Here is a 22,713-nt window from a genome sequence, read left to right as displayed (position 1 = left end):
TTACAACCCTATTGTACGCACACATGATCGCTGCCAGCCTACAAGTTGACCTGTATTGGATGTCTGTGGCCTTCAATGGCGGTGATTGAGTAAATTGATCCTCAGGGGTAAATGTAATTCTGTCTGTCTGTATATGTGCCCCATGATTGACAGCGACTAGTACCACACCTGTTGCCTTAAAGCAGTAATGTGAAGTAAGGTTGGCCAACCATGTTTTTGAATAATATCAATGGCTAAACAGTTAAAAGCATATCTTTGTTATTTTTTTTAACGCAACCCTTCCAGATTCTTTGTTTAACCCATAGCAACGCCCTTGACAACGAAAATGCTTTTCTTCGGCAATCTTCGGAAATTACGTCACACCGGGAAGTGCGAGGGAAGTCCGCCATAGAACAGTATTGTTTGTTCCATTGCTTTTCGTTAAGATGCCACGGCGGTGTGTGGCGGTGTTTTGTTCTCACGCAAACGAAAAGTTGTATGAGTGGCCAAAGGATAGCAGGGCACGTAAACGGACATCTTTCGTTCGCACGAAGCGGATGAATTTCACGCCATCATCGAGTAGTGTTCTCTGCTGCAAACACTTTGAAGATGCCTGCTTCCTTAACTGGTCTGCTTATGATCAAGGATTTGCCAAAAAGTAAGTGTGATTTTTTTGATAGATGACTGATGACTTTGTCAAAGCAGAGCTGCCAACTGTTGTGGAATGTACAGTAGAAGCTAGCGACGTTAGCCGAAAGCCAACTCGTGGCAATAGTCGTGGCATAGTTGTTGTTGTGTTTGCTAGTGTTACGTCCCAAGGACGGCTCGCGAAGGGCGTAACATAAAATGAGCCACACAATTTCACAAGTGGCACAAATTTATTTACACAACAATCAAACTCTCAATGAATATGTACAAAATGTGGATGAAGCGCAGCTTCAGGGTAAGCCCAGGCCAAAACAACAAACAAAAGGAATCTACACTTGAACCCACCCCGCTAACTAAACCCTGATCATGAAAAATAACAAAGAAAAGACAGCCACTAACCTAGCTTCTTAGGCTAAACGAAACAGGAGAAAACGGGTTGAACAGAAATGGCGACTTACCCCTACTAGCTTCAGTGCACTAATTTGCAGTGGTGAACAGAAACGATCCAATAACAAATAAACACAAAAGACCTCACCGAAAAAGCGCGAGCGTATCAGACTGGCGATCAAATGCAAACGAGCGTGAATGGCGAGCAAACAGCTGGCGAGGAGGACCGCGGCAGAATGCTGTCAAATGCGACTTCCCAGGGCGTTGACAGCGGCAGGTTTGTTTGCGTGTTGGCATTGAGTCAATCTCGCAGCGAATCAGCGGCGATTCACGCAGTGAATCATGGGAAATGTAGTCTCAGGACAACACTGAAGTGGTGCTTTGTAATCTGTTCGTTTGTGTGAAAAAACTACATTTCCTCACGCCATTAGACGCCACTTCCTGCAGAGAGCCCCAGCTACTGTTAGCTCCATCTGTCAATAAAGAAACAAAGTTGTCAGCACGTCGTGTGTTCGATACCTTTGTAAACAAAAAGCTCATAACAAGACATTATGCACGATCCGTTTAAGAGATGCCGGAGTAGTTGGAGGAGATTAGCAAGAACAAAACTTTGCGGCAGTCCGCTATTATTTTGTTTTCTTATTGTTGCCACAATAAAGTGGAGAAAGCCATCAACGACTCATCTCTTTCTTTCCCCCCAACGTTTTTATATTATTATTTTATATGCACGAGAGCTGCCGGATCTGCCAAAATGGACATGCGGTCTGATTATTATTTTTTTAAACAATGTCATCAGATAGACATAAACATAAAATGATGTGCAAATGCCTGCATGTTCAAATCATGAAAATAATAACAGCCTATATCTTACCAATCTTGTAATCTCGATGGGTCTTGTCTCCATTCCATGTCAGGTAAGCTCGGCACATTGTTTGCATCCTGATTAGTGTCTGGCTAATACATGTTAGGTCCAACATAAAATTCCAACCTCCTCTTCTTCCTCCAACTCTTCAAAAACTTGGATCTCCTCCCTTGCGCTCGATCTGTCGCTTATATCGCTGTTTGAATCATTGTTTGAAGGGCTTTGTATGGCGGCCGTATGGAGCGCTGTTCTCGGTGTGACGTATCACTTTCGGGTTCGTCCCCTTTCAGGCTCGAACTTCGGAAACACAATTATTTTGTCAAATATACAACATATAAATTATTTTTTCATGCTTTATTTGTTGGACAATGTTTAATTACTTTAATTGTGACCCTATTTGGCATGTTATGAAATTACTTCACATTTCTGCTTTAATTCAAATGTAGTAGACTCCAGCTCACCTGCAACTACAGTATAATGAGGACTAGCAGTAAAAATGGATTGATGGATGCTCTGTCCCTGACTTTTTCTTTTGCAGCCTTGTAATGAATCCCATGCCTCCATGCACCAATATGAAAGGTATAAGCCAGCACTTCCATTTCTCAACACCCACCCTCCCCTCTATCAAGGTCTGCATTGTCTTATGTGGTTAGATTAGCCTGGGCGAGGCTCCTCTGAAATCTTTTTACAGGGAACAAAAATAAATTCTCCATATATTCAAAAACCAGGTGTAATAATTTAGGTTTTCGCTGCGCTCCCCTTGAAATTGCTCCTGCACGATATCAAGTGTTTTACTGCAGACGGAAGTAAGGAGAGGAAAGAAAGAAAAATCTGCTTGTCAGCCGCTGAGCCATGAAGCCACTTGAGTTGAAAGTTGAGGCCCCACAAAGGAAGTTGCATAAACTGGCCCTGTGTAGATTTGCGTGCTTTGTCCATGCTGCACACACGCACATGCCTGCATTGAAAACATGTGTTTCCAGTTCCTTCAGGATATTCCTTTGAAGAAAAGTTGTTACCGAAAGGGGTCAGACATGGCTGACAAGCAGCAGGTGTGGAGGTGTAAATGGTAGCCAGACAAATATGCATGTGTTTTCTTAACCACTCTAAATATTTATCTTTATCTTCTTTACAAAGCGCACCTCAATCATTGATGGTAGCTTTGCATGTAATGCAAAAGCTACCATCTATAATATACAGTCCCTGGCAAAATTTTTTTCGCTTATCCATTTGGTAGAAACAATTGCGAATAACCTGACTTTTAATTATTCAATTGGTTTCAGAAATGGCTCATATGAAAGCTAAGACCCTCCCAAATGATGTTGAATGTATAAACTAGGGCTGTCAAAATTATCGCGTTAACGCGCGGTAATTAATTTTTTAAATTAATCACGTTAAAATATTTGACGCAGTTAACGCACATGTCCCGCTCAGACAGTAAGTATTCTGCCTTTTGGTAAGTTTTACATCTAGGCTCTTTGTGCTGCAGCACAACAGCGAACTCTTGTGGTCGCTTTGCGACATGGTTTAGTTTTTCTTGCCAGTTCATATGGCTGCACAACGTCTCGGGCTGACGCCTACGTTGTAATGTTGTGCTTATATGATCCTTGGACAAGATTTGTCCGTAAGTATGGTTGTTGTAAAGAATGTACATATTATGTTAGTAAGCGAAATGTTCTATTTTTTGTATGAGACGCTTTTTGTTTATGTTTAGTGAACCTGTATAGCGTGCTAAGCTAACGTTGTTGCTAATGCAATGCTTGTGTACTTTTTTTTTTGTAGTTTTATGATGGTCTAAAGAGGACAATGGTTTGAGGCTATTTTATTAATCAATCAGATGAAAAAGGGAGAAGTCTGATTATTAAGGCGTCGTTCACTAGCTGTCTAGCTTTGGAAAAAGTAGACGCTTCGGAGTGAGGACAGTATAGACAGATTTAAATGACAGTAGAGTGAAATGCCCACTACAGTCCTTCTGTACCGTATGTTGAATGTACAGTGGGGAGAACAAGTATTTGATACACTGCCAATGGATTTTCCCATTGGCAGTGTATCAAAATACTTGTTCTCCCCACTGTATATATCCATCTTGTGTCTTATCTTTCCATTCCAACAATTTATTTTACAGAATATATATAATTTACAGAAAAATATGGCTTATTTTATGGTGGTTTGAATTGCGATTAATTGCGATTAATTACGATTAATTAATTTTTAAGCTGTAATTAACTCGATTAAAATTTTTAATCATTTGACAGCCCTAGTATAAACTTATATTTGTTTCACTGAAAAAAGATTTTATCATTTAATGAAGACATAAAGGTCAAATTTTGCCAAGACAAAAGTTTTGTCGCCTACAGAAAATAGTGTGAAAATTGAACAAAAAATGTACTTCAAATATGAAAATATGTTACATAACATAAGCGAATTAAATAGTGGTGCTGTGAGATCCAAATTTAATACTTTGTATGACTTCCATGTGCTTGAAGGACTGCATCCATGCGGTTCGGCAAGGATTCATACAAGTCCTCAGGAACATCAAAGAAAGCAGTTTTGCATGCCTCTCAGAGTTCATCAACATTCTTGGGTTTCGTCTTCCATGCTTCCTCTTTCATCCTATCCCAGACATGCTCAATGATGTTCATGTCTGGTGACTGAGCTGGCCAGTCCTGGAGGATCTTGATCTTCCTTGCCTTGAGGAACTTTGAGGTAGAGATTGAAGTATGCGATGGAGCACCATCCTGCTGCAGAATTTGTCCCTTTTTATGGTTAGGAATGTAAGAGGCAGCTAAGATTTGTTGATATTTCAGACTATTTATGTTGCCTGCCACCCTGCAGATCTCTCGCACACCCCCATACTGGATGTAACCCCAGACCATGATTTTGCCACCACCAAACTTCACTGTTTTGTGGCAAAAGGTGGATTTTTCAGATGAATCTTCCATTGAATTACACCACAGTCGTCCACATCTGCAGGGTGGAAGGCAACATAAATAGTCTGAAATATCAACAAATCTTAGCTGCGTCTTACATTCCTAACCATAAAAAGGGACAAATTCTGCAGCAGGATGGTGCGCCATCGCATATTTCAATCTCTACCTCGAAGTTCCTCAAGGCAAAGAAGATCAAGATCCTTCAGGACTGGCCAGCCCAGTCACCAGAAATGAACATCATTGAGCATGTCTGGGGTAGGATGAAAGAGGAAGCATGGAAGACGAAACCCAAGAATGTGGATGAACTCTGGGAGGCATGCAAGGCTGCTTTCTTTGATGTTCCTGATGACTTCATCAATAAATTGTATGAATCCTTGCCGTAGCCCATGGAAGTCAGACGAAATATTAAATTTGGATCTCACAGCACCACTACTTAATTCGCTTATGTTATGTAACATATTTTTGTATTTGAAGTCCATTTTTTGTTCAATTTTCACACTACTTTCTGTAGGCGACAAAACTTTTGTCTTGCCAAAATTTGACCTTTATGTCTTCATCGAATGATAAATCTTTTTTCAGTGAAACAAATATATTTTTGTACATTCAACATCATTTGAGAGAGTCTTAGCTGTCATTTGAGCCATTTCTGAAACCAATCGAATAATTAAAAGTCAGGTTATTAGCAATTGTTTCTCACAAAATGGATAAGTGACAAGACTTTTGTCAGGGACTGTATATATTTTTTAGGGTATTTCATCAGTGCGCCGCCCAGCCAAAACCGTTGGCCTCAGTGGCGGAACAAATGTTTACACATCGTACCAACTTTATTAGATTTGGGTTTTCTATTGTGCTAATTGATGGATGTCAACTTGCCACCATGTATTTCTTCTCCCTGTGCTCATCTTCACTATGTGGTTTTGCAGGCAATCATGTGGCACAAAATATGGCAGGATGGCCAGCAGGTTGCGGCTCCGCTCCCCCGACCGAGAAGCTCCTTGGCCGACCCGCCGGTTATTAAGGAGCTGGTGAGGGCCGAGGTTAAGATGCTGCTGGAAAATCTCCAAGAAAAATTCATTCGGGAGGGAAGGTTGGTTCATGTTGATACATATAAGCTTCCTCTTGTTTCCGCAAAGAATTCTTGAAAGAAAAAAAATCAATTCATAAATTCAACTGTACAAGTTTGGGTGGTTTTAGGTAGAGATCGATCGGGTCCGATCACGTCATTTTCAAAGTATCTGAATCGGCAAAAAAAATATCGAACATGCCTTTTTTAATATGCATCTATATATATATGTATATATATATGTATATGTATATATGTGTATGTATATATATATATATATATATGTATACATATATATGTATATATAATATATAATAGGGCTGTCAAACGATTAAAATTTTTAGTCAAGTTAATTACAGCTTAAAAATTAATTAATCGTAATTAATCGCAATTAATCGCAATTCCAACCATCTATAAAATATGCCATATTTTTCTGTAAATTATTGTTGGAATGGAAAGATATACATTCAACATACGGTACATAAGGACTGTATTTGTTTATTATAACAATAAATCAACAAGATGGCATTAACATTATTAACATTCTGTTAAAGCGATCCATGGATAGAGGGACTTGTAGTTCTTAAAAGAAAAAATGTTAGTACAAGTTATAGAACTTTTATATTAAAACCCCTATTAATGTTTTTTAATAAATGTTTTTAAAATTTTCAATCAAAAAATAAACTAGTAGCCCGCCATTGTTGATGTCAATAATTACTTACACAATGTAATGGGTGCTGAAGCCTATAAAATCAGTCGCACCCAAGCGCCAGCAGAGGGCAGCAAAACTCCATAAAACACAAGTGAGCGTTTCACTCTACTGTCATTTAAATCTGTCTGAGCGGGACATCTGCGTTCATTGCGTCAAATATTTTAACGTGATTAATTTAAAAAATTAATTAACGCCCGTTAACGCGATAATTTTGACAGCCCTAATATATATATATATATATATATATATATATATATATATTTTTTTTTTTTTTATTAAATCGTTTTGTAATTGTATTTAACGTTACAGAGAAAATGTCTTACCCTCATCCAGAGTCTTTAGTTTTGGCTTAAAGTGGGGCTGTCAAATTTATCGTGTCAACGGTGGTAATAATATTAAAATATTTAACGCAATTGGCGCATGCGCTGCACTACCCACTCACGCATTGTCGCGTTCAATCTATAATGGCATCGTATTACGTATACATAGAACTAAAAGGCAACATTAAATTAGTAGAGAGAATTTTGGCAGCCTTTGAAGCCTTTTTTAATTGTCTAAAGCCTTACAATCCCTCTCTCAACGATCAGAAATATCGTGGGAAGTATTGTGAGGAAGAAAGGTAGTAGTTGATATTTTTCTTAACACCCTATTAATTCCCAACGCTGAGAAGATATATGAATTGGTACCATTACGCACAGTCATGGTTGCACTTCCCATCATGCATTTGGGCAGAAGTTAAATGACTACAGTATCATTTACTGAAAGCTCATAAAAATCCACCAGATGGCAATATTTAGTCACAATATACAAAGTCACATTTGTCCTTTGAGAATTACAAGTCTTTCTATCCGTGGATCCCTCTCACAGAAAGAATGTTAATAACGTAAATGCCATCTTGAAGATTTATTGTCATAATAAACAAATACAGTACTTATGTACTGTATGTTGAATGTATATATTCGTCCGAGTTGTTTTCATTTTTTTCTTAATGCATTGTCAAAATGTATATGATCGGGAAAAATTATCGGGAATGATTGGAATTGAATCGGGAGCAAAAAATAAGCAATCGGGTCTTGAAATATCGGGATCGGCAGATACTCAAACTAAAACGATCGGGATCGGATTGGGAGCAAAAAAACATGATCGGAACAACCCTAGTTTTAGGTTCTTATCCTGTTTTTAGAACCCATGATGTGTGGCTGCAAAACACACTGCCATCATGGTCGGTGGATTACCTTTGCTAACAATTAGCGTGGGTACTCTTCGAACAGTGGGTTTGGACGGCTATACTGATTGAATCGTGAAAAGGAAAACAGATGACTTGACATCTAACGAAATTGCTCCACACTTGTCTAGCCATAATTTTTGACAATTCATTGTGACCTGCACATTTCAAGACACCCCATTTTAGCTGTAGCAAGCATCCTCAAACTATAACCAAGCTTTATCAGTGTTTCACAGTAGATAACTGGTCTCTTGTATTCTACATTTTTGTGACAGTCAACATAGAGTTGAGAAATTGAGAAGCTTGCCAAAAAAAAGTCCAGTTCAAAAGGTGTTCTCCATTTTTAACAGGTCAATATTTATTTTGGCAGATTTCATTCTCGCCAGTAGTTATTTCAGAAAACCGCAGGGATTTTTTTTTTTTCAAACAGTTTTATCTAAGTGCGAATGGCCCTTGTAAGGGAAAAAAAAACTTTCCGTGAGCATAAGTTAAATCTAAGGACAGCTGAGAGATAGCAACTCCATTATCAAGTAAAGCTGCACAGAAAGTGAAGGCCAGCCATCCTCTTTATTTGGCTGTTTACTTGTAATTCTCCTCAAGTCTTGCTTTGTCTCAACAGCTGGGATGCAAGAGGACGATAAGACGCCCTTCACTCCTTTTCTTTACACACATTTTCCCTCCAACAAAGGCACCCATAAAACGCTATACTTTGCTTCCCTGTCACTTACAAATGAGACCAAACGTATAGGAACGTATTAAGGGTGTAACGCTACACACAAGTCATGGTTCGTGACTATCAGAATGTCCAGATCGCATATTTTGCACCTGAGTGCAAAAATCTGCAGATACCAAGTCGCAATTTTGTTTTTATTTGAACAAAAGTTCTAAACATTTTACAGTATAAGTAGTCCCCAGGTCACGAACGATTTCCGTTCCTACGCAGGCGACGTATCCCAAATTTCCGCGTAAGTCGGAATGAACCCTTTAAGGGAACTTCAGACTTAAAGTGCCTGTGACACGAAAGAGCATGTTTATTTCATAATACACGCGGTATTTTATGCTCCTGAATGATATGGACCACTTGGATGTGTGTGGAAGCGATCGCTATTTTTATTTAGTTTTTTGAATCCCGCGCCAGGAAAATGAGTGACTTCCGGCTTCGGTCTTGCATTAAGGAGGAGGGCGCTGTGACGTGTACGGTAGAAGAGGTCCTCTTCACGCTACAGTGTACTGTTGTGTATGAGGACGAAGGATTCAGCTGATTTTGCGGATTAATACTTTTATTTTTCGCATCACGCCAGCCAAACGGCTGCGGAAAAATCATTCAGTATGAGGGAGAGGCGTATGCGCCTTTTTGGGGTTTCAAAAGGATATTTGGATATTTACTGTGGGACCATTGGACTTACGATGAAGTGAGTAAACATCTTGTTTTGTATTATGTCAAATACGAATACAGCGATTACAAAGTAAACACTACAAACTTCCTTTAAATGAAGGACTACTTACGTTTGATCATTGATAGGCATGTAAAAAGCTCTCCTAAGGCATTAGCAGCAGCACGTTAGCTGCGTTAGCTCCAGCCACCCTCCTCAGGGGAACGAACTGTAACTTGCTCTCCGCCGGGCGGTTTGCCGATCCGCTAAGACATTCGACAACCAGGTCGTCATGTCAAATAATCCAGGATAGCTATGTGTGATTTTCCGCTTTGAAACATCACTCGGTTCGGGTTAGCATGCCGGCTAGCTGTCACGCCTTCTGGTTTGTTTACATTCTCCGAAGCCGGGGAAGGGAAATGACATATGTCCAATTTAGGTGTCATAAAATATCGTTCGGGAGGTGCGACAGTAAAGGTGAAGTCGACAGTTTTGACCATTATGGAGTAATTTTGCCATGTCGTCCTGAATAAATGCATTTTTATGATTTCATATTCCATTCAGCACAAGACTGTTATTTGTCATGACCATGCCATTTATTTAGCAATTGGGGAAAATACTTGGATAAAAAGAGTATCCTGTAAAAATATTGAAGTAAAGAGACAGAAACAATGACATTTTGCTGCTCTCTTCGTCGCGTTTTCCTCGTTGTGAATAGTTCCCCCTCAACAGGCTAACTGGTCCTTCTCAAGCCATTTATTTAGCTATTGGGGAAAAATACTTGGGTAAAAAGAATATCCTGTAAAAATATTGGAGTAGAGAGACTGAAACAATGACATTTTGCGGCTTTCTTCGTCGCGTTTTCCTCGTTCTGAATAATTTCCCCTCAATGGGCTGAATAGTAAAATCGATGAGCCAAGTCTACCGCTGACGTCATCCACCTGTTGGGGACGCTAAAGCCCTATAATGGTCGGCGTGGCTAACCAGCAGATTAAAAGACTAATTTCTCGTCATCTGTGCTTTGCTAAATTGTTGTATATAGTCGAATCGTCTCAAAATATGATTCTAATTCACATAATAATGACATTTTAGACTTTTTTTCTCGTGTCATATGCTCTTGGAGCCTCTAATAAGCCACAATTGTTCTATTTTACTCAAATATGTTAATAGAAACTAAGGGTGTAACGGTACATGTATTTGTATTGAACCGTTTCGTTACGTGGTGCTCGGTTTGGAACGGAGGCGTACCGAATGAATTTCTGACTTATTAATGTAACCCTGGCTTTTCGAAGCTGTAGGGTCGATCGGGTTAGTTTCTTTGTGTAGATTATATTTACTCCGTCTTCTCTACTATAATGAGGACCAACATGGTACGACAGTGTAACCCAGAAACGTCAACGGCGCGACAACGTGGCCGCCGCGAGAAAGCAGTGAAAGGCAGGCGTTACAGTCAATCAGCCAATTCACACCAGTCGCAGAACGGCCGCGTGTTAGATGCATCCCAGAAGCGGCTCAACACGACGCACGCGAAAAGAACGGCAGAGTTTATTATTTGACGCGAGACGCGACCCTCCTGCGTCAATACTACTATGGGTAGCTAGGATCAGGCAGACCGGAAGTCACTCGTGTAAAAATACGGTGGATCAGGTCAATTTTCAAACTAATATGCAATCGTAACTCACTTTTTGAGTCCATCAGATCTCTTGAGTGGTAGATCAGGGAACAGTTGACTTGTGCTTGTTGATTTACTGCTGTCTTCTCTTCTATAATAATAACCAACACGGCCCCGTGTTCAATACAAAACTCTCCTACCACAACAAAACAAGTAGGAACTAATATTCACATCGGAACTAAAGTTATACAACATAAAATATACAATAAAAAATGAATACTACATCACATTTGTAAAATATAAACACATAATAAAATAAATAATTGCCCATTTAAATAGAATAAATTGAAATGAGCTATAACACCTGTAATTAAATAGTAAGAATAATACACAGATCCTGCTTACACAATTAAATGTATTAATTTCTGTGTGGCGCGTTAACTTGAGAAAATCCACAAATAAAGCTTTGAAAACCGTTCATAAGAAAAAAAAAATGATTCATTGAGGCATTTCATTTGTAAAATACATGTTAAAATCTTTGTCATTGGGATTGCTTTTCTCTTTAGCACAGGACTTCTTTTTTCTGACCAATACCCGGGGTCTGAAAGGCAAATTGTTGTTGGATTATTATCTTTAAATACCCGCTACTTTTTGAGCAGAATTCTAGCTTTGTTTTTTTGTTTTTTTTTTACCTGTCCTGTTCAGCTGTTTGACACAGAGAATGGAAGTCAAAGTGCCCGGATAGTCTGAACAGTTTTAATGTTTCACATTGAGAGTCTGACATACTCCCATTGTGATCATTCAAAATACCTTTTTATTATGACAAAGCAGCGAACAGGAAGGGATTATGGGGGGACAGAAGAAAAGAAACACAAGAGAAGAAAGAAAAGAAAACACATACACAAACAACAACAAGAAATACATTGAATATCTAGACTAATTACTAATATGCTGGTGCCATCGTCAGCGAGATGTATTTCCGGTTTACACCATGTGGGGGCCTATTGGCCAGTGAAAGAGGGGGACCGGGGTGGGGGTGTCTATAAGCTAAGTGATTGAAAGGGGTAGAGTGTACACAAATCAGTTCTGTGATCTAGAACCCAGTAATCGTGTGAATCTGTTATGAATGTAAGCCTGTCGGCGACCAACCCTACGCCGCCCCATTGCCAATCCCGGCACCAGGACTCCCAACCCGAGCATGCCCTACCACATCCAGCAGCACGCGAGCCCAACGCGGGGGCCACGGCCCCCACTCAGCCAGCCCGGGGGGGTCGGTTCAAGCGCAGTTTATCCCACCTCCCGCAGCCCAGCAAAGAAGCCATCCCCCCCGGATCCAGGGTGGTCCCTTGGGCCACCCGCGCACCCACATCAACCGGCCTTCAGGGATGGCAGGAAGGGACGAACCACCAACCCCACGTCTACCCCCACCAGGGCCACAGCCGCAGCCCCCCAACCAGCACGGCACGCCTTGGGACCCCCAGCGGCCCACCAAGCCCAAGGCAGGACAGGGCCCAGAATTCCAGCTTTGTATAGGCTAATGTTCCTATTGTTGAAAGTACAAAGGTGTGTAATAAACAACTATCACATTTATATTTTGCATTTTGTTTTGTCACTGTACCGAAAATGAACCGAACCGTGACCTCAAAACCGGGGTACGTACCGAACCGAGATTTTTGTGTACCGTTATACCCCTAACTTATACAGTATATTTTTATATCTTTTTTTTACTCAAACACATTCACAGTCTGACTGCGTGCACCGAACCGAGCTGTGATGCCTGTACCGTGATGATACGGGACGAATACAAACACTGTTAGAACTTAGGTTTCTAGGAGTAGAGCTGTTGCAATACAATAAGTCACTTAAGGGGCACCCAATGGAAGTAAACATTGGGTTCAATTTTACTGGCCCTTTCCCCGCTATGTTAAGCTATTGAATCAAATATATGTGCCGGCGCTAAGTGGACGACTAAATGCACATCTTGGTGTCCTGTTGTGATAAGTGAAGAAACATTGAGTAATCACGCTGTTTTGTGCAGCTCTTAACACCTCGCAGTGACATACTCCGGGCCAATTTTTCCTTCTTTTTTTTTAATGAAGGAAAGTTATCAGTGCTATAAAAATTGAAGGAGCAGTTATAAAACATTCTAATTGCTGTTTGCTTTTTAATATCTCGCGCTAATGTCAGGGCTTCGACGGGCAACCAGTACTTGGCAATTAAATGACTTTTATTGAAAAGTGGAGAAGAGAGTCATAAACCTGCTGTGTGCGCGCGTGGGTGTTTGCCACGGCTAGTAATTCTCCCGGCAACTAAGTTCTGCTGCCAGGAATGTTGCCCAGTGCAACCTCCCAACAGTATCCTATTGTATTATTCTCTCACCTCTCTTTTTTTGTTTTGTGGCTATTTATTGCTTGTCAGTTTGCTGACTTCCTTCCTATTGCTTTTTTTCTTTTATTTAAACTGTTTCCATTCAGCTTTGCAGCTGAGAGATATAGAAGGCACTTGTTTAATTCATTGAACCAACAGGTTGGTACTTGCTAGCAAAAATTTCCATCAGAATAGTAACTATTTTTACTCATTGACTGCTATTGACGTCACTAGACGTCCAATTCATTTTGACTGGGAGAGGCGAATGAACGAATTCGCCCCCTCTCCGTCAAAATTAAGGGTCATTCCCCTCTCTCAGTCAAAATGAATTGAACGTGTAGTGCTGTCAATGGCACTGAAACCAGAGCATTCACAGCCAGTTTTATCGGTTTTGTACTTTGTAGGCATATATACAGTGCTATGAAAAAGTATCTGAACCTTTTGGAATTTCTCACATTTCTGCATAAATCACCATCAAATGTGATCTGATCTTTGTCAAAATCACACAGATGAAAAAACAGTGTCGACTTTAACTAAAACCAGCCAAACATTAACAGGTTTTCATATTTTAATGAGGATAGTATGCAAACAATGACAGAAGGGAGACAAATAAGTAAGTGAACCATCACATTTAATATTTTGCGGCCCCCCCTTTTGACAGCAATAACTTCAACCAGACGCTTCCTGTAGCTGCAGATCAGTCTGGCACATCGATCAGGACTAATCTGGGCCCATTCTTCTCTACAAAACTGAGGTAGTTCAGGAAGATTCCTGGGATGTCTTGCATGAATCGCGGTCTTTAGGTCATGCCACCTCATCTCAATGGGGTTCAAGTCTGGACTTTGACTTGGCCTAAACCATTCTGAAGTTGATTTACTTCTATGTTTTGGATCATTATCTTGTTGCAGCATCCATCCTCTTTTTAGCTTCAACAGTCTGACAGACGGCCTCAGGTTTTCCGGCAAAACATCCCGATAAACTTTTGAATTCATTCTTCCATTAACGATTGCAAGTTGTCCAGGCCCCGAGTTAGCAAAACAGTCCCAAATCATGATGCTCCCTCCAACATGCTTCACAGTGGTGATAAGGTGTTGATGTTGGTGAGCTGTTCCATTTTTCCTCCACTCATGACATTGTGTGTTACTCCCAAACAATTCAACTTTGGTTTCAACAGTCCTCAAAATATTTTGCCCAAACTTCTGTGGAGTGTCCAAGTGCCTTTTTGCAAACATTAAACGAGCAACAATATTTTTTTAGACAGCAGTGGCTTCCTCCGTGGAGTCCTCCCATGAACACCATTATTGGTCATAGTTTTACATATAGTTGATGTGTGCACAGAGATATTGGACTGCGCTAGGGATTTCTGTAAGTCTTAGCAGATACTTTAGGGTTCTTTTTTACCTCTCTGAGTATTCTGCGCTGAACTCTTGGCATCATCTTGGTGTACGGCCACTCCTTGGGAGAGAAGCAACAGTGCCAAACTCTCTCGATTTGTAGACAACTTCCTCTGACTGTCAATTGATGAACAATCCAGACTTTTAGAGATGGTTTTGTATCATTTCCCAGCTTTATAAAAATCAACTATCCTTGATCGCAGGTCTTCAGACAACTCTTTTGACCGAGCCATGATACACACCAGACAATGCTTCTGATCAAGACAATTTTTACCAGGTGTGTTTCATATAATGGGCTGGGCAGTTTTAAACCCCTCATCAGTGATTGGGCACACACCTTAAAATTTTTGGTAAAAATTGTTTTCAGTTGCTGTTTAAGTCTCCTTAGGCAGATGGTTCACATACTTAATTTTCCCCCTTCTGTCATTGTTTGCATGCTATCCTCATTAAAATATGAAAACCTATTAATGTTTGGCTGGTTTTAAATAAAGCAGACACTGTATTTTCATCTGTGCGATTTTTACAAAGATCAGATCACATTTGATGGTGATTTTATGCAAAAATGTGAGAAATTCCAAAAGGTTCAGATAATTTTTCATACCACTTAGGTAACTTCCAGTTCATTTTTGGGTATTTACAGTTCACTTACTGTTTGTTTTGAGTCCCTGCCTATTCATTTGGGGATATTCCTTGGTCATTTCCTGTTCAGTAACACAAACTCAGCTGGAAGTGACCTGTAAATGCACTAAAATAAACAGAAAGTGGCCTGTAAATGCACCGAAAATTGGAACGACTGGCTGCGAATGCTTTGGTTTCGAATAAATGAATGTTCATTCGCCCTCCCAGTTGGGCGTCTTCCACCGTCATTGGCAACCATTGAGTTAACAGAGACACTATTCTCGTGGAAGATTTTGCCCGCAACTTGTTGTCTCTTTTATATACTTTACACAGTCACACCTTTTTAAAACGATATACCAGTTCTTGGCGGTAGAATATCGATAACCTTTTGGGCAACAGAGTATTTCGATATATATTGTCACACTCCTAATTATGAATATTATTCATTCCATAAAACGATGTGTACGTGTATAGGGTATCTATACGTAAGCACACAGAAGCTCTCAAACAGGTAAAAAAGAAGAGACGAGATCTGTGCTGGCACAGCCTGTGGGGCAACAATACATTCTGGCACTGCTCCCACAGTAAATAACAATGGACTACATTTTCCCCGGTCAGTGGGGACTTTATATAATACATTACATTTCAAGCAAGGCACTGCACAAGACTGACTGGAGGAGTATGTGGACTTGTAAATCTTAACATTTGTGACTGGAACAAAGACAATTTCTAAAGTAACTTCTCCAAGTGCAATAAAAGCTGCCGAACCTTTAATTAGTAAGTAACTTCAGTGCAAGTCATTTTATCTGTTTACAAACTAAAAACATACTTTAAATATAAGTATTTTGACAAAAGCATTACGCAGACATAGTATTAACCCTTTATAGGGCATTCATTTAACTCATTGCCTGCCATTTGTGCCGTAACGATTAATCGATTAACTCAAGCAATTTGATTTGGGAAAAAAAGCTTCGAATCAAATTTTGCCGCTCGTGGATTGGTTCAATTAGAGTGGTATTGTAATACAATATTTTGTTTGAAAAGCGTTTGCATTTAGTTTTATTGATTTGGGTGGATATGCTGCCCTCTCAAGGGCAACAGCGAATATGACAGAACTCATCTAATGGCTGAATCAAGCTGTTCGCTGTTAAAACCAATATAAGGTAAGTTTTTTGGTTTGCAATCGTTATTTCGCAGTTTTTATGGGAATACTGTACAGTGGGGCAAATAAGTATTTAGTCAACCACCAATTGTGCAAGTTCTCCTACTTGAAACGATTAGAGAGGCCTGTAATTGTCAACATGGGTAAACCTCAACCATGAGAGACAGAATGTGGGGAAAAAAACAGAAAATCACATTGTTTGATTTTTAAAGAATTTATTACCAAATTGGAGTGGAAAATAAGTATTTGGTCACCTACAAACAAGCAAGATTTCTGGCTGTCCAAGAGGTCTAACTTCTTCTGAAGAGGCTCCACTCGTTACCTGTATTAAAGGCACCTGTTTTAACTCATTATTGGTATAAAAGACACATGTCCGCAACCTCAGTCAGTCCCACTCCAAACTCCACTATGGCCAAGAGACAAAATTGTAGACCTGCACCAGGCCGGGAAGACGGAATCTGCAATAGGTAAAACGCTTGGTGTAAAGAAATCGAGTGTGGGAGCAATTATTAGAAAATGGAAGCCATACAAGACCACTGATAATCTCCCTCGATCTGAGGCTCCATGCAAGATCTCACCCCGTGGCGTCAAAATGATCACAAGAACGGTGAGCAAAAATCCCTGAACCACACGGGGGGCCTAGTGAATGACCTACAGAGAGCTAGGTACCACAGTAACAAAGGATACTATAAGTAACACAATGCGCCCCCAGGGACTCAAATCCTGCACTGCCAGACGTGTCCCCCTGCTGAAGCCAGTACACGTCCAGGCCTGTCTGCGGTTCGCTAGAGAGCATTTGGATGATCCAGAAGAGGACTGGGAGAATGGGTTATGGTCAGATGAAACCAAAATAGAACTTTTTGGTAAAACACAGGTTCTCGTGTTTGGAGGATGAAGAATACTGAAATCGGCACTCAGAGAAGTTGTCTTCAAATGGAGCTGTTGCTTCTCTCCCAAGGAGTGGCCGTCCACCAAAAATGACGCCAAGAGTTCAGCACAGAATACTCAGAAAGGTAAAAAAAAGAACCCTAGAATGTCTGCTAAAGACTTACAGAAATCACTGGCACAGTCCAATATCTCTGTGCACACATCAACTACAGTATATGTAAAACTATGGCCAAGAATGGTGCTCATAGGAGGACTCCACGGACAGGGTACCCACGGGTTATTAAAAGTATTAAAAAAGCATTGAATTTAATTTTCCATTATTAACGGTATTAAAAGTATTAAATTAGCTGTCGTAAGTCTGGAATTTTTTCACCGTGACACTATTACTGGAACGAGTGCAGGGTAACGTTGATCTGAATAACATGGCATGGTGATAGACAAATTATAATGTAGGTGATAGTAAAACACCTCCTGGTATATTTAAATGGTTTTCTTGACTGAATAAGAGTATGGATTTTCTCTATCTGATTAAAAGAAATGTCTTCAATAGCTAACAAAGGATTAACATGTTTTGTATACTTCTTGTAATGTGATTAGAAAAAAACAATTACCAAGGGAAATGGTCATGTGTAGCTTTTTTATTTTGTGGTAATTAATGGTAAACTACTGCCATTTAATGGCTGTTTTTTAAACTTTCACTGCCAATTGCAAGATTTTCCCAAGCACTTTACAGTTAAGGTGACCAACTTGACAATCACCAACCTACCACCTTGACTAGGTCCTCTTAAAAGGGAAACTTGTTGTATTGCAAATGTAATTTCTGAAGCTGCTTTACAAAAATAGTGTAAAATCCATTTTATCCTGGGAAAAAAAAAACCTGAAAGACCTTATATTTAAATGTGTTTTAATTGTATCTTCAGTAAATGTGTATTCTTTTGTCAAAAACACTTAGTAATTGAGGTTAAATTTGATGTTCAGTGCTTTATTTTTTTAATATGATTCAATATTATCTAAATAATGGGTGCGAGAAAAGTATTAATTTTCAGTTGAAATGGCATTAAAAAGGTCTTAAAAGTCTTGAATTTAGATATATCAATCCTGGGGGGACCCTGACGGAGGAAGCCACTGGTGTCTAAAAAAAACTTTGTCGCTCGTTTAATGTTCGCAAAAAGGCACTTGGACACTCCACAGAAGTTTTGGCAAAATATTTTGTTGACTGATGAAACCAAAACTGAATTGTTTGGGAGTAACACACAACGTCATGTGTGGAGGAAAAAAGCAACAGCTCACCAACTTCAACACCTCATCCTCACCGTGAAGCACGGTGGAGGGAGCGTCATATTTGGGGCTGTTTTGCTACCTCGGGGCCTAGACAATTTGCGATCATTAATGGAAGAATGAATTCAAAAGTTTATCAGGATATTTTGCAGAAAAACCTGAGGCGGTCTGTCAGACAGTTGAAGCTAAAAAGAGGATACATCAGTGGTTCTTAACCTGGGTTCAGTCGAACCTCAGGGGTTCGGTGAGTAAGTCTTAGAGGTTCGGCGAAGGTAAAGAAATGCAGAGCCCTGTTTTCATACACTGATTTTGGACTGGTTTGCTCCCAATTTACAAGCTGAATCCATTTCTTTTAACTGCTGGTCCTCGATCTGATGGGAGGAGGAACTGGTTTGCTCCGTGGAAGGTTGCCTCGCATTCGGTATGGGGGAATACAACAGACCATTGGGCAGCGTGGTTTCAAATTTTGACCTGTTTATAAAACATGCTGTCAAAATTTTGAACTGGAATTTGCTAAATTATACCTTGCTAGCTGAGATATATCGGCTTTGAATTTGAAAAAAAAAAAAAAAATGCTTTATTGTCTGACTCCGAAGGGTTCCGTGAATCCACATGTGAAACTTGTGGGGTTCGGTACCATTAGCAATGTTATAAACTAGGGTTGTTCCGATCATGTTTTTTTGCTCCCGATCCGATCGTTTTAGTTTGAGTATCTGCCGATCCCGATATTTCCCGATCCGATAGCTTTTTTGGCTCGCGATTCAATTCCAATCATTCCCGATAATTTTTCCCGATCATATACATTTTGGCAATGCATGAAGAAAAAAATGAATAAAACTCGGACGAATATATACATTCAACATACAGTACATAAGTACTGTATTTGTTTATTATGACAATAAATCCTCAAGATGGCATTTACATTATTAACATTCTTTCTGTGAGAGGGATCCACGGATAGAAAGACTTGGGACTTTGTGTATTGTGACTAAATACTGCCATCTATATATATATCTTTAAAAAAGGCATGGCCGATATTGATCGGGACATCTCTATTATAAACTACTGGGATAGATGGTGCAACAAGACAGTAATCCAAAACACAGAAGTACAGTAAATCAACTTCAGAATGTTTTCAGGAGAACAAAATACTTGTTCTGGAGTGGGCAAGTTAAAGTCCAGACTTGAACCCTATCGAGATGCTGTGGCATGACCTAAAGACAGTGATTCATGCCAGACATCCCAGGAATTTGACTGAACTACAGCAGTTTTGTAGAGAAGAATGGGCCCAGCTTAGTCCTGATCGATGTGCCGGACTGATCTGTAGCTACAGAAGGGTCTGGTTGAAGTTATTGCTGCCAAAGGGGAGGCACAAAATATAAAATTTGATGGTTCACGTACTTATTTTCCCCCTTCGGTCATTGTTCGCATACTATCCTCTTTAAAATATGAAAACCTATAAATGTTTAGGTGGTTTTAGTTCAAGCAGACAGTTTTTTCATCTGTGTGATTTTGACAAAGATCAGCTCACACTTGATGGTGATTTATGCAGAAATGTGAAAAACTCCAAAAGGTTCAGATATGTTTTAATACCACTGTAAATGGTCAAAAATCAAAAGGACGTTGTTTTCCTGCCATTGAAAATGAATGAGAAATTTCGACATAAATGGTTGTCAATGGCATCCCATTAGAAATGAATGGTAAAGTTTTTGGTAAATTTTGGGGGGAACAGTAGGTTTTTGCCAAATTCTGTATAGAACTTCTATGCCCCTGACCGTCCCGAAATTTTTGATGCGCAAATTATGTGATTTCCTAAAAAATTAGATACATTTTGAAACATACTTTTTTTTTTCTTCTTTTTTTTTTTTTTAACGGGTGAATGGAATTTTTGGGGGGAGGGGACATTTTAAAATTTCCCTGCGTCGCGCGAAAATTACGGTCGGTTTGGGCTTTGCGGCGCACCGAAAAACAATTGAAGAATTTTAATATATATTATAATTTAGGGTTGCAGCTATCGAATAGTGTAGTAATCGAGTATTCGACTGAAAATTCTATCGATTAATCGAGTAATCGGATAACTTCTTTTTATTTTTTTTAGGTAAGGAGCAATTATAAATATACATGAGAAAACAAGACATTTCATCTAATATTGAACCAACAGCCAACAATTGCATCTCAGAAGTGACAAAAAAAAAAAAACTTTTTTACTGCTTTCACTCAAAAACTTTATATCTTATAAAAAAAAATTTTTTAAATCTTATTTCTTACCTAAAATTTTCATTACGCTTGATAACACATTATAGGGTTGCAGCTATCAATTATTGTAGTAGTCGATTAATCGATGAACTAGTTTGTTCGAATAATCGAGTAATCGGATAAACATGAAAAATTAAAACACCTGAGCTGGGCCTCAAACGGTATTTAAAAAAGTAATAATAATATGGATATACATATTTACAACAAAAGAGCAATTGGCCAACTTACATAGCAAAAGTCCACTAGCTTAAATGCTATAAAATACTAACGTTTTTTTTTTTTTGTTAGTTTTTTTACAGTGCTCTTAACAAATGGTTTAGACACACATTCCCACAAAAATTGGCTAAATATACCTTTAACCTAGCTTATGTTGGTCTTAACAGGGAGCAGCTGGATTTAGCCATGTAAAATGAGGCAGACTAGAGGGCAGTGTATCCACCCAAATCAATCAAACTAAATGCAAACACTTTCGAAAACAAACCATTACAATGCCAATTTAATTAAACGATTTATACTTGGGCAATCTAATTACCAGCGTTAGTTTCCAATAGCAGTTGAGGCAAAAACCTAAGGCCATTAAGTCATTTCACGTCACAGGGAAACAAAAGTGAGTTTTTGTTTTCATTGTGATTTGAGCCATTTGTATGAGGTTGTGTGGGTCTGTGTACCTTGTAAAAGTCAGCTGATTTATCTTATTGGACTCGTCCTGTGTGGTCCTGATGCCCGAGCCGGCCATCCATTCTCATGCACACACAAACCAGTCAGTATCTGTTTGATTTGTCTACGGGTAAAAGAAAAAGCCACTCATTTTCTCTAATGCAGGGACAATAAAACCAAGCAGGCTGTTGGCTCGCTTGCGGCTGCCTGCTTTAGTTACTTTGTTTTCCCCCTTAGGGTCTTTCCAGAATATATGATACTGCTGCTCACGTTTCCATTTTAAAGTCTGTGTTTATAGGTCTCATAATGATGACTGGGCTCCTCTCTTATTTTTGTTTAGAGTGTCTTATCGCACTATGATGGAGCAGATGTTGTCTTGTCGTTACAGGCACGATGAGGAGTTTTTAAGTCGTTACAACGAGAAGACTGTCAACTTTGCCCTGGGTCGCCTTGAAATTCGTGCCGAGCCCGAAGATAAACTCAGGTGTTGGCAAGCGACGCTGACATACAGCGCCTCTCAGGATGTAATTGCTTAACGTAGCATTCGTCTTCTTTCCTGAAGGTCTTCCATGAACTCAAATGCTGAAGGAGAGATTGAGGCTTTGAAGGACAAGCTAAATATCACTGACATCGACAAAGTGGTGCAACATCTTAAGTGAGTTGTAAAGTAGAGAACACTTAAGAAAGCGATATTTAATTTGAGTTATTTGACTGAAGTCAATTTGAATGCTTCAAGTTTGCTCGGTAATTTATTCACCTAATGACTTAAGCGGAAAAAACACTTTAACTTTCCATTTTAAACTGTTCGAGTAAATCGCCTGTCACAGACAACCAAACCTAACAAGTCTGAAGTACCTTTGAAGCCCGATTATTTATTCATTCATTTACATTCTCATTACAATTTAGAAGAGTTTTAAAGGGATCCTCGATCTTAAAGACAAGTAATTCTTAAAGGATAAATGTTAGTATGAGTTATAATTAGAGCTGTCCCGATCGAACGGCATTCCGATCGATCGGGTCCGATCACGTCATTTTCAAAGTATCGGAATCGGCAAAAAAATATCGGCCATGCCATTTTTAATATCTATACTGTATATATTTTAATTAAATCGTTTTCTAATTGTATTTAACGTTACAAACTTAATATGTTACACTCATCCAGAGTCTTTAGTTTAGGCTTAAGGTAGGGTTATCAAAAATATCCCGATAACGGCGGCAATTAATTTATTTAAAAATGTGTCACGTTAAAATATTTAACGCAATTAATGTATGCGCTGCACGACCCTCTCACTCATTGTCGTGCTC

At 39.4% G+C, this 22,713-nt stretch overlaps 1 protein-coding gene across 3 annotated transcripts in view; it reads left to right on the top strand.

The window, feature by feature from the left end:
* ccdc24 (coiled-coil domain containing 24) overlaps nucleotides 1–22,713 on the top strand; it is a 74,269-nt gene that overhangs the window by 26,536 nt on the left and 25,020 nt on the right. Inside the window, exons 2-5 of one of the 3 annotated variants that reach the window (XM_057856593.1) lie at nucleotides 2,415–2,455; nucleotides 5,727–5,890; nucleotides 21,797–21,892; nucleotides 21,971–22,063. In XM_057856593.1, the coding sequence (XP_057712576.1) occupies nucleotides 5,733–5,890; nucleotides 21,797–21,892; nucleotides 21,971–22,063 (347 nt within the window). In that variant the 5' untranslated portion in view covers nucleotides 2,415–2,455; nucleotides 5,727–5,732. Of the gene's footprint in view, nucleotides 1–2,414; nucleotides 2,456–3,416; nucleotides 3,498–5,726; nucleotides 5,891–21,796; nucleotides 21,893–21,970; nucleotides 22,064–22,713 lie in introns of those variants that run through there. The other 2 variants (XM_057856592.1, XM_057856591.1) reach the window with 2 other exon arrangements.

Source organism: Corythoichthys intestinalis, chromosome 14, assembly GCF_030265065.1.
Source record: "Corythoichthys intestinalis isolate RoL2023-P3 chromosome 14, ASM3026506v1, whole genome shotgun sequence".
NCBI lineage: Eukaryota > Metazoa > Chordata > Actinopteri > Syngnathiformes > Syngnathidae > Corythoichthys > Corythoichthys intestinalis.
The sequence above is the reverse complement of the archived record's forward strand: the minus strand, read 5'-3'. Positions and strand labels throughout refer to the sequence as shown.